Source organism: Dendrobates tinctorius, unplaced genomic scaffold (genome assembly GCF_039654945.1).
Source record: "Dendrobates tinctorius isolate UK_male_01 unplaced genomic scaffold, ASM3965494v1 ptg000111l, whole genome shotgun sequence".
NCBI classification, from domain to species: domain Eukaryota; kingdom Metazoa; phylum Chordata; class Amphibia; order Anura; family Dendrobatidae; genus Dendrobates; species Dendrobates tinctorius.
In genome coordinates, this window is record NW_027361779.1 from 26,015,200 (window position 1) to 26,028,883 (window position 13,684).

General features: G+C 39.1%; 1 protein-coding gene across 2 annotated transcripts in view; it reads left to right on the plus strand.

The window, feature by feature from the left end:
• The window catches only part of LOC141100865 (gamma-aminobutyric acid receptor subunit rho-1), a 145,077-nt gene that overhangs the window by 118,525 nt on the left and 12,868 nt on the right, over positions 1-13,684 (plus strand). For both annotated transcript variants that reach the window (XM_073589580.1, XM_073589579.1), the window contains exon 4: positions 6,268-6,335. In XM_073589580.1, the coding sequence (XP_073445681.1) occupies positions 6,268-6,335 (68 nt within the window). The remainder of the gene's footprint in view (positions 1-6,267; positions 6,336-13,684) is intronic.

Genomic DNA, 13,684 nt, shown 5'->3' on the forward strand with positions numbered 1-13,684 from the left:
GCCACATGGTCTCAGAGATCTGGGACTTTTTTATTCAGTGCTAATTTTTATGAACTTTACCGAGGTGCATTGCTCACAGGATAATAAGAATCCTGTGGTCAAAGAACCCTTGGTAAAGCCCATAAAAATGTGCATATTGAGTGCACTAAACAAAAAGGCTCACATTGCAAGAACATAACACTAATCCCATATACCGCTACACAGGATAACGAAGAGGTCCCAAATATGTTATAAAATAATTTTTATTTCAAATAATTAAAAAACATTATAAAAAAGCAAAATGGCGTGTATAGGAAACGCCCGAGCACAAAGTTACAAAAATACAGAAATAAAGCACATATCATTATCACTCCATAACACATGTAAACAGAGTTGAGATCTATACAGGCAATAAATGTACTAATAATATTAAAAATATATGAATATATATGAAACAGAAGTGCAAAAAATGGTATATACTGCAAAACGCATGTACGATAACATTTGCTCCAATGAGCTAACACTATCACGTAGTGCTATGTTTTCAAAACACTGCCTAACCTATATGTATATATCTCAAAAGAATTACCCATAAATGTATGGAGTTTGGTGGAAAATACCATTAATATAAAAAGGTGCCTTATAACTATGACCAAGGGAACTGTCAGTGGATTCTAGATGGAAGGGAAATAAATAAATAAATCAATAAACAAGAGTCACATGTAAGGTGACATGGACCCACTATATCACCAAAGAAAATCCAGACTACCTAGAAAAATAAACTAGAATCGCATGTGAATAACATCAACCCTCCATATCTCAAAGGGAATTCCCCCAGCCCTTAAGTCATGATGTCAAAGGTATATTACCAATATTTACCAATATGTATAAGTGCCCGTGGCGTCTCCTCACCCCGACGCGCATTTCGCCGCCAGCTTCTTCCAGGGAGCGTGTCTTAAGATGCATATGTATTTTTTACCTGCCAATTTTCCTCATCTCATTCACGTCTAGGAAGAAAATCCACATATAAAATACATTTGTACCGCAAGTGAAATTGACATGCTGCAGATTTAAAAAATGTGCCACAAGGTCAATTTATACTGCTGAAAAAAAAGCACAGCGGGCATTAGACACAAAATTTCTATAAATCGCATGCACTTTTTTTTTAACGCTTGAAGCAGTTAAAAGAAGTTACAAAAAATGGAACATGTGCACAGAAAGTCATTTTGATATTGCGGTGCAGATGTTCATTCTTTTTGATTTTTTTTATAGCACCACTCCAGCATTTTTTTAAATTTCAGTACTGGAGTGGTGCTACTAATCTAAGTTCCCTGAGCCTAGTCTTATACTTTCCAGCTGCCATCTTCAGCTCTTCTCAAATTATTTTATAACATATTTGGGACCTCTTCGTTATCCTGTGTAGCGGTATATGGGATTAGTGTTATGTTCTGAGGTGAAGTGCCCTTTATTATACAGGACTTTGGTTGATCACATTGCAAGAACCCTATGGCAGCTTAGAGAGACAAACAAAAAGTCAAACAAAAAAGAATGCTAAGCGGAGATTAAGGGTATGTGCACACGTTGAACAAAATTTCTGCACCATTTCTTCAGCTCTTGGCAGAAAAAAACGAGCATTTTTTGGTGCGTTTTTTGCCTGCGTTTTTGACTGATTTGAGTACAGTCAATGGTGGAAAGCACAGGGCAAAAACACACAGAGAACCGACATGCTGCAGATTATTTTCTGCACCAAATCTGCAGGTCAATAATACTCAATGTGTGCATGACATGCCTCGTTTCTCATTCACTTTGCTGGCTTCACGTTTTGTTAACAGATCCGCATGGAAAAACGCAATGTGTGCACACAGCTTTAGAACTAAACCTGGCCACTTTTGACCTGGTGACAGGTCTTCTTTAAATGAGTATTCCCAAGTTGTCTCTTAAGCAGAGAAAAGCTTTACAGGGCTCTCCTCCCTGAGTGACAGTTCTGTTGAGTGCCAGAGCTGTAGAATTAGTAAAACTATAAAGCTTAGCACAAGCTCTACTATAACATATTCACCTATCAGTGCTTATTCTGGAGTGTACACTGCTATCACTATATTCACATATAGATTTAACAGGGCATTTGAATAAGCACATGGCTCCTAGAGCCATAATTAGAATTATTGTGTGAGAAGCTGATGTTGCAGGCTCATGATATAGGAAGATTTATAACAGTAGCTTGTCAGTAGCTGAGATGGAGGACTTGGGAGTTGAGCAGTTAACTGCTGCACAGAAATCAATGGGCTGGATAGAGCTAACTGGAATGCTAGAAGTTAACTCCTCCCTTGTATTGTAATTACTGAATATTTTGGGCCAGTGATTGGGCAGGCACCAAGCTCCAAGCTGGACCTGGGCAGTTGCCAAGCTCCATGGAAACCAGCTACACACTATGAAAGATAAAAGCTCTCACAGCAGGACAATGACAGCAGATAGAAAACACAAGTCAATTGTAAACTTGCTTATAGTATTTTCATGCTAATTAAAGCAACTTAAAAACTTGAGAATATCCCTTAACACTTCACGACATATGATCTACGTTTACGTCATATGTCGTATCCCTGCGAGCTCACAAAGTCTGCATTTTTGCATGCAGATGATGTCTGATTTATTCCGCCGTCATCTACCTCTAAGCCCTGAGTAGCTCCACCTTCGGCTGTTAACATGTAAAATGCTGCTGTCAATCTCTGACAGCAGCATTTAACACGTGCCAGCAGGGGACACTTTATTCCATGCGCCCATCAGCACACCTGTGACATTATTGTGGGGCGCTGATGGGTTGGCATAAGAGTCAGAGTCTGCTGAAGATCACGGCACCTATTACTACTATACTCCCGTCAAAGCCAGTTGGCAAAAAAAATTTTTATTTTGTACAAAATTCCCAAGAAAATGTTACCATTTAAATAAAAAAGAAACTATACATGTTTGGTATTTGAATAATCGTACTGACGTGGAGAATCATATTACCAGGTGAGTTTTACCAAATAGTGAACAAGGTAAATTTAAAAAAAAAAACAATTGTGGAAGTGCACTTTTTCTTTACATTTCAACGCACTTTCGCTTTCCAGTACATTATGTGGTAAAATCAACGGCATCAGTCAAAAGTACAATTCGTCCCACAAAACACAAACCCGCATAAGGCTATAGACAGAAAAATAAAAAGTTAAGGTTCTTGGAAGAAGGGGAGGAAACAACAAAAGTGAAAAAATAGAAAATGGCCATGAAATGGAGGGGATAAGGAAGCAGCTAAATAATAAATCAAATGTCCAAGCCTGAGAAAAATGAAGGATGGCACCCACCGTTTTAAAATCCACCATTTATCTCAACATTAAATTCTTCAGCAGGGGAGCAATGTGTGAAGTACGAGGACGACGGCCGTTTCACGCTGCCGCGTTTCCACGGGTCCTACAAATAATAAATCATTTATTTTGCTAAAACTTGTATTTTAATTTAGGCTTTACTCACACCTCCATTCTAAGAACAGATAAATGGAATTCATGTGAGGACAGATCTCTTACATAATGGATTCAAATAGCACAAGTAGGACCCCATTTACTGTAATGGGGTCTGCCTGGTCTCTATGATTTGCATTATTTTACTAGAAAAATAGGGCAGCCAGGCAGACTCCATTGTTTCTATATGTGAAGAAGGTTCTTGATTTTCTTTACTGTGATATCTGGAAAATACAGTTAAGTAAGAGGATGCTTTTCTTATGACTCATAGGATTAGAAATGGTAATTCATCTTACTTTCTTGGCTGCCAGATGGTAATCATATAAATCCAGTAGGTTGTTTCCTACCAGCAATATGTACAGAACTGGGTAATCCATACATTTGTACTTGTAAAATAATTCTCCTTACAGAAATAGCACAGCTAAATGATCAGTAATCTGTCCTTGTAAAGTCTGTACATATTGACATAGATCTACGTGTACTTATTATCCCTTGTCTACCAGTTTGTGCTCATGAAAAAGCGGTTTCATCTGAAGTACTGTAAATGGTTGTCAGAAATAGCTTCAGTATCTCCATCCAAGAATTAAAACCTGGCTACATCAAACAGATTGGTTTTGGTATAAGTAGGTCAGATCACATTTCATAAATCTGTATACAATAATTAGCAAAACAAAACAACGCTCTTATTGAACATGTAGGTAATAGAGACTACACTGTACTGTATATATATAATGTCACAGAAAAATAGTGAAACAATGTCTCCAATAAACATAACCTTTTATTAGTTAAAATGATAAGGAGATAAGGTAAACTTGGTGTGATGCCTCCTGACGAAGATTTGCGAAACGCGTGTTGGGGTGGGGGACTCGTGAACGAAACCACTGCCATTAAGTATATATGAGAAGCTTGTGTATGATTACTATTAGGCACTGCTGTATTACTATACCACTTTAGTATTAATTACTATTCGCTAATATCACTGCTCCATGCTTCTTGTTCTAACTCTGTACTATATTTTATATGGTCATTTTTTGTTGCCTCTTTCTAGAGTTTACGTTGTCTTTTTCTGAGTTTAACTAATAAAAGGTTATGTTTATTTGAATCATTGTCTCACTGTTTTTCTGTGGCATTGTATACGTATATAAATATAGGGTAAAAACTTGTCCTAGTCATTTACATTAAATGCAGATTTCAAAAACTGACCGTCACATCCAAGCATAAGCATAGTGTGAACAGGTGCTTAACCTAGAGTCACCAACTCATATACATTCAAACAAAAAAGGAAGCACACTGTAGCGCCATAACATGCAAACATGAAATATGAAAAATGAATTGCATTACTGGATTGGAAGTATGAAAAATTGAGAAAGTTTAGCGCATAAAATGGCCAATTTTTGTGTACCTGGAAGCCACGGTAAGGGGCCCGTCACACATAGCGAGATCGCTAGCGAGATAGTTGTCGTCTCTAAGTCCTGCTAAGGCCCGTTACCTTTTTACATAGCAACCTCAAGGTCTCATGGCTAGGTGTTTTAGCCTAGGACCTGTTTCCGGAAAGCCACTCTGTCTCGTCAGTCACTTTTCCTCAGGATCACTCTATCCCTCCTTCTTCAGTCTCCTCTTGCTCAGGGTCACCCTTTAATTGCAGCACTGCTCACTGCACACTCCAAACCCTAAGGCTATGTGCACACACTGCGAATTGGTCTGCAGATTTTTATCTGCAGAACCGCAGGTAAAAACGCAGGTAAAATACCTGCGGTTTTACCTGCGGATTGCTCTGCGGTTTTCCCTGCGGTTTATCATCTCTACAATGGAGGAGATGGTAAACCGCAGCAGAATCCGCATAAATAATTGACATGTCAATTGTTTCTGCAGATTCAAAACCGCAGCTTTTCCGCAGTTAAAAATCTGCAGCATGTGCACAGCAGAATGTTAATCCCATAGGATAACATGCTACTGTACACTGTCTGCAGAACTGCTGCAATTCTGCTGCGGTCAAAACCGTAGCGGAACCGCAGCAAAAACCGCAGCGTGTGCACATAGCCTAACTCCTTAATTAGTCGTCATTCTGCCTAACTCTAACACCTCCCACTATGGGCTAGTCCGTAAACATTAACTTCTAACTTACCCTATTGTCAAATATCTACATCCCTATACATTACACTACAATTTACATGACACGATATATACAAAAGTCCACCACACTTATGCATGTTTGGTATCGCTAAGTGGTCAATGACTGAAAAATGGACAATTATCACATCTTGTACCATGGAGACCATCAGACTACATTGCGCAGGAGCCATGGGATTTGGAGGGGTGAGTATATATAATTTCATTATTTTTTACCCATCTCTTCCTGTATTTTTCTAGTTGGACAACCCCTTCACCAGTAAGTTAAAAGTTATATGACCAGGCCTTATTAGTGTGATGCAACATTATCTTTTATGCATGAATGTATTTTGCAATTACAAAAGCCTATGTAAAATCAAAGTAACCTGTGCAAATCCATAATTTGTATGAATTCTTGTACAAGTAATATCTTTTATAAATGCCTGTGACATGTTTTACGTTATATTATATCTGACTGATCTATTCTGTGCCATCTTTTTGAAAGGTCCTCACACTTAACTACATGGACATGTGAACAGTCCCATAGACTATATAAGGTATGAGTTCTATCCGTGAAAAACACGAAAAGAACTCGTGAGAGAAAAACTCAAGTGTGTATGCCCTTACTTTAAGGTATTGCATATTTTTCAAAAAGATTTTTTTAATGTTGCTCACTCTTTTGTAATTAAAGGACCAGCAATTCCTGTTGGGGTAGATGTGCAAGTGGAAAGCTTAGACAGTATTTCTGAAGTGGACATGGTAAGTATAACATTGTTCATAGTCATCATTACGATGTATTTATGAAAGATACAAGTATACTGGGTATCTAATAACTACTTAAGTAACATTTAATTACAAAATATCAATTGCGCTTTAGCCAGAGTTATGGCTCTCAATGGAGCTTTTCTTTTTTTCATTTCGATTAAGCGTGTACAGTTGTGGCCAAAAGTTTTGAAACTCATGCAGAATTTTCCTAAGAACATAGCCAAGAATAAAGAATAGGATCTAAACATCCTCTAAGAGCATCTCCTAACCATGATCCAGGAGCTATTTGGTGATGAACAATGCTTTTTCCAGCATGATGGAGCACCATGTCACAAGGCAAAAATTATAACTGAGTGGCTCAGTGAACAATCTACTGATAAAATAAGGAACTCCATTATATATAAATGAGAGTCTCTTCGTTCTTTACTTTTACATAAAGCGAAAGACAATTCATCTAAATACTGATGCCATTATTACGAACATGGCAATGAAAGCGGTACATCACCAGCTAGGACCCTAAGAGTACAGACAACTAACGCTTATGGTCCAACCATCTTATTATACCACTCAAAGCCAAGCAAGCACCTTTTACCTGACATTCTTGACACATTTAAAACGTTTTACTCTTCCTTATACTCAGGGGACGCAACTAACCCTGAAACACAAAAAAGCAGACTATAAGTCTCACATTCATGCCTATATAAAAGAATTTGGTTTATCAGTTTTATCAGAAGACAATGCAGAATCTCTCAAGTTATTGTTTTTCTGAAGGAGAACTACGGGCAGCCATAAAAGAGTAAAAATCAGGGAAAATCTGGACCGCTTCTCCTTACGGTATTATAAACAGTATATTGATTCTCTCTCACCTCACCTTATTTCTAATTTCAATGTGATATCTAAGAGCTCTTTACTCCAGGGGGTTCCTTACAAGCTCATATATCGGTTATTCACAAGGAGCACAAGGATCCATCTCAATGAATAGTACAAACTTTAGACCTATCTCAGTCCTTAAAGAAGCACTCCCAGGAAAGTTTTTATCCTCTTAATATATTGCAGTCACCAAATTGTATAGCAATGTGTACTTACAATTGCACATTTTGCCTTTCTACCCAGTTAATTTTTTTGTTTTCCCTACTCTATTTAAAAATAGTAAGTCTTTTGTACCTGAATTTATCATCCCCCTGTTAAGCTCCTGACCCAGCTGCTCCCTTCTCCTCCTGCCAGAGACTTTTGCAGTGACTCATGACTCATGGCTCATGCATGGAAATTTGACCTCCTGTTTTTACATAGAACTTAGATAGAATCAGCTACTCAGTTTTTAATCATGTGATGTCATAGACCTAATGGAAAACAGAAGAATTAGCTGGGTAGAAAGGCAAAATGAGCAATTGTAATTACAGTGTTATACAGTTGTGCTCCAAAGTTTACATGCCCTGGCAGAATTTTTGCTTTCTTGGCCTTTTTTCAGAGAATATGAATGATAACACCAAACCTTTTTCTCCACTCATGGTTAGAGGTTAGGTGATGCCATTTATTTTCAAACTACTGTGTTTTCTCTTTTTAAATCATAATGATATCCCAAAACATCCAAATGATCCTGAGCAAAAGTTCACATACCCCATTTCTTGATAATGTGTATTGTCCCCTCTAACATCAATGACAGCTTGAAGTCTTTTGTGGTAGTTGTGGATGAAGTTCTTTATTTTCTCAGATGGTAAAGCTCCCCACTCTTCTGGGCAAGAAGTCTCCAGTTCCTGTAAATTCCTGGGCTGTCTAGCATGAACTGCGCGCTTGAGATCTCCCTGGAGTGGCTCAATGATATTGAGGTCAGGAGACTGAGATGGCCACTCCAGAACCTTCACTTTGTACTGCTGTAGCCAATCACAGGTCGACTTGGCCTTGTGTTTTGGATCGTTGACATGTTGGAACATCCAAGTACGTCCCATGTGCAGTATGGTGTAGTGACCACTGTGTCCACTTGGGGGCGCTGTGTGGGTGTCCCAGGACAGGCGTATATGCATTTCCAGTGTCCTGATAGGAGTAGGATGCTGAATGATCGTAATGCATCTCAAGGTGGGTGGCCTTGAGATGAAGGCTTGCTTATGTGCTGATCAGCAGAGCTGATCTTTCGTTCCAATGTGTCAAGGGTGTGTTTAAGAACGCCATAGTAAAGTGTATATGAGTGTGTGTGAAGGACCTGTGATGAGGTCATAGCCATGTGACCCGGTGGGCATGGCCATGGACCATATAAGGTGGCCAGGGTAGGTCACATGGAGTGAATGCTTGGACCTGTTTGGTCCGTTTTGGAAGGTCCCGCTGGGAGATGTGTCTACATTCCTAACAGCACGTGGAGTGGCTGTGTTTAATGGCTGCAAGTGCCTGATAGTTCCCTGGAGGGAATGGACGTCTGAAGTTTGAAGTATGAAGCAGCCATGAGGTAACCCTGATGGGGTGAGATAGCTGTGAGGCTGAAGAGCCTGAGTACTGGACATTGCGTAACCTGTGTGACCACAGGCTTAACAGAGGGAAGCTCTGTCATGAACACTATGCTGATTATATGAACTTTATGTTGCTGCTGTGGTTTATGATGCCTGAATAAACTGCATGGACTGTGATTGTTTTATGGAAAATCCGTGCCGGATCTGATTATTTGGCTGCCAAGCGAGTGTCCCCAACCTTGAATAACAGCGCTACCTTACAGCAGCTTCCGGACAGATGATTGCAAATTTGCCTCCAGTATTTGCTGATAACATGCTTCATTCATTCCTTCAACTTTGACAAAGTTTCCTGTGCCTTTGTAGCTAACAAATCCACAAAAAATCAGTGACCCACCTCTGTCCTTTACAGTAGGAATGGAGTTCCTTTCATCATAGGCCTTATTGACCTCTCTCCAAATGTAACGTTTATGGTTGTGGCCAAAAAGTTCAATTTTGGTCTCATCACTCCAAATTAACCTGTTCCGGAAGTTTTGAGGCTTGTCTCTGTGCTGTTTTGTGTGTTGTAGGCAAAATACCTTGTTGCATTTGCGCAGTAATTGCTTTCTTCTGGCGACTCGACCATGCAGCCCAGTTTTCTTCAAGTACCTCCTTATTGTGCATCTTGAAACAGCCACACCGCTAGTTTACAGAGAGTCCAGTATTTCAGCTGATGTTATTTGTGGATTTTTCTTTGCATCACAAACAATTTTCCTGGCAGTTGTAGGTGAAATTTTTGTTAGTCTACCTGACCATGGTTTTGGTTTTACAGAGTCCCTGATTTTTCTTTTGTTAATCACAGTTTGAACGCTGCTGACTGGTATTATCAATTCCTTGGATATCTTTTTGTATCCCTTTACTGTTTTATACAGTTCAACTATCTTTTCCCATAGATCTGTTGACAATTCTTTTGCTTTCCCATGACTCACAATCCAGAAACTTCAGTGGCTGGATGAAAGATGCAAGAGTCTGTCTGGATCCCAGAAACTCACTTTTATGGACACACATTTATGGACACACTCGCTTTTATGGACACACTGATTACAAGCAAACAGGTCACAGGTGAGGATGTTACCTATAGTAGCTATTCAAACCCACTGTGTCAACTTCTGTGCATGTTATCAGGCCAAAATCACTAGGGTATGTGAATTTTTGATCAGGGTCATTTGAATGTTTTGGGTTGTCATTATGATTTAAAAAGAGAAAACACAGTAGTTTGACAATAAATGGCTTTACCCAGTGTAGAAAAAGGTTTGGTGTTGTCATTCATATTCTCTGAAAAAAGGCCAAGAAAGCAAAAATTCTGCTGGGGTATGTAAACTTTTGAGCACAACTGTATAATATGATGATTGCTTTATATTGAGAGGATAACAATTTTGATGGGAGTGTTTCTTTAATGTAGATATCAAACTATTTGCAAAAATTATCGAGTCCAGACTTTTAGCAGAAATTATCCAGATCAGGTAGGGCTCATGAGAGGCAGAGAGGGCAAGGACAACACAACTAAAGCACTAAATTTCATATACAGAGTAAGAGTAAAGTCTCAGCCGCTGCACCTTAGCTGGACTTGACTCCGGTTAAATCACTTAAAACACACCTCGTGATTGAGGCCACCCTTGCATGTTGTGCCAACCCTGTTATTCGTTCCTAATTTATTCAACAAACCTCCTCCATGTATCCTATCTTGGGTTATCCGCTTTACCCCTCGGGTTTATATGAATCTATGTAAAGCTCTTGGTTAAACAGTGGCTGCTTTAGAATATGCCACTTTGGGGACAGACTTAATTGGCCTTCAAAAGGAACAACTTCAAGAGATTTCCACTACGTTTCCCTGGGAGATTGGGAAGTTGGTCAACTTACCCATTTTTCCAATCAATCTCTCCCAGATCTCACTATAATAGCTTCAAGAGTCACGACTCCCTTTTTTAGCCACTTGCTCAGATGCTTTAAGACATACTCTTTTTCATATTCCTTGGTGTTCAAATCACCAGAACAACCTGCCTCCTACTTTCAAACTCAATGGGAAAGTGACTTGAAGTTTAGTCTCTCAAGGGAGCAGTGGAAGTGTATTTCTTCCAAGAAGCCAGTTATGAACTACTATCTCAGTGGTATAGAGCCCTAACCCGCTTACATTCTATCTTCCCAGAAGTCAACCATATGTGTTGGAGATGTGGAATCTCAGAAGGTGACTTATTACATATTTTTTTGTCCTGCAGACTTTCCCTTTTCTTGGGAAAAAGTGCAACTCGTTATACATAAGATCACAGACCTTACATCTGACGTAAACCCAGCTTTTGTCCATCTCTATCACTGCAATATCCCTGTAAGACTATATAGACACTCCATAGTAAGTCATTTAATTGCGACAGCAAGAGCGTGAACTCCTCTGCTTTAGAAAAAACATAGTAACATAGTAATATAGTTAGTAAGGCCGAAAAAAGACATTAGTCCATCCAGTTCAGCCTATAAAATTCTGTCAGAATAAATCCCCAGATCTACGTCCTTCTAAAGAACCTAACAATAACTGTAAGATACAATATTGTTACGCTCCAGAAAGACATCCAGGCCTCTCTTGAACCCTTCGACTGAGTTCGCCATCACCACCTCCTCAGGCAGGGAATTCCAGATTCTCACTGCCCTAACAGTAAAGAATCCTCTTCTATGTTGGTGGAAAAACCTTTTCTCCTCCAGACGCAGAGAATGCCCCCTTGTGACTGTCACCTTCCTTGGTATAAACAGATCCTCAGAGAGATATTTGTATTGTCCCCTTATATACTTATACATGGTTATTAGATCGCCCCTCAGTTGTCTTTTTTCTAGACTAAATAGTCCTAATTTTGCTAATCTCTCTGGGTATTGTAGTTCCCCCATCCCCTTTATTAATTTTGTTGCCCTCCTTTGTACCTGCTCTAGTTCCATTATATCCTTCCTGAGCACCGGTGCCCAAAACTGTACACAGTACTCCATGTGCGGTCTAACCAGAGATTTGTACAGAGGCAGTATAATGCTCTCATCATGTGTATCCAGACCTCTTTTAATGCACCCCATGATCCTGTTTGCCTTGGCAGCCGCTGCCTGGCACTGCTGCTCCAGGTAAGTTTATCATTAACTAGTATCCCCAAGTCCTTCACCATGTCAGATTTACCCAGTGGTTTACCGTTCAGTGTGTAATGGTGATATTGATTCCTTCTTCCCATGTGTATAACCTTACATTTATCATTGTTAATCTGCATCTGCCACCTTTCGGCCCAAGTTCCCAACTTATCCAGATCCATTTGTAGCAGAATACTATCTTCTCTTGTATTGACTGCTTTACATAGTTTTGTATCATCTGCAAATATCGATATTTTACTGCACAAACCTTCTACCAGATCGTTAATAAATATGTTGAAGAGAATAAGTCCCAACACCGACCGCTGCCGGGCCCCACTAGTCACAGCGACCCAGTTAGAGAATATACCATTTATAACCACCCTCTGCTTTCTATCACTAAATCAGTTACTTACTCATTTACACACATTTTCCCCCAGACCCAGCATTCTCATTTTGTGTACCAACCTCTTGTGTGGCACGGTATCAAACGCTTTGGAAAAATCAAGATATACCGCATCCAATGACTCACCTTGGTCCTGTCTATAGCTTACCTCTTCATAAAAACTGATTAGATTGGTTTGACAGGAGCGAATCCTCATAAACCCATGATGATATGGCGTTAAACAGTTATTCTCATTGAGATAATCCAGAATAACATCCCTCAGACACCCTTCAAATATTTTACCAACAATAGAGGTTAGAGTTACTGGCCTATAATTTCCAGGTTGACTTTTAGAGCCCTTTTTGAATATTGGTACCACATTTGCTATGCGCCAGTCCTGTGGAACAGACCCCATCGCTATAGAGTCTCTAAATATAAGAAATAATGGTTTGTCTATTACATTACTTAGTTCTCTTAGTACTCATGGGTGTATGCCATCCGGACCCGGAGATTTATCTATTTTAATCTTATTTAGCCGGATTTGCCCCTCTTCTTGGGTTAGATTGGTGACCCTTCTCTGACTATTTCTGATTTTCAAAATTGAAAGAAGTTATGTTAATGGAGGAACTCACCTCCTCAGTCAATAACTCCTATGAAAGATTTTATAAGACTTGGTATTATTGGATGGAATTCAAATTCTCTGCAGAATATCAGACCCTTGCCGGCGAAAGTTGAGTTTGCAGTTATGGGATCCCATATCCCCCTCCCCCCTTTTTTCACAATCTTAACCTCCCACACCGCCCTCTCTTTTTCCCTTCTTTCTCTTTTCTTATTCTTCTTATCTCTCCTCTCTTCTTTGTTCTTTGAAACTTTTTAGGTGTTGAATTTCACCCACTGTGAAATGTCAAGGGATTCTATACCTGATTCCTTTTAATGTACAGCTTGTTTAATAATTATGGATTGTCATCTTGATTTCTATTTTAAGACCATATTTTATTTTCATGAAGATGGTTAATACTTGTATAGTTTCATATTTTCTTCCTCCTGTAAATCACATACTTTTTGTATTGTATTTAAAATTCGATAGATAAAAATACATTTTAAAACATAATTTGAGTCATTCTCAACATTTTTGGTCACAACTGTACAACAAAAATTATAAAAAATGTTGAATACTCAGTCAAGCCAGTAATACTATAATGCGCATTATCTTTCTGTGTTTGATTTGTTCATTTGTGTCAATTTCCGCTAGTATCCATCAAATCACTAGACAAAATAACTTATTCTTTGTGGCTACGGAGATCAGCTTCTATCATCATGTGAAGCCTGGGGCTGGATAGTCGAATAGGCGCCAATGCAATACTAAATTTTGTACGTTCCCGCTAATGAATCCT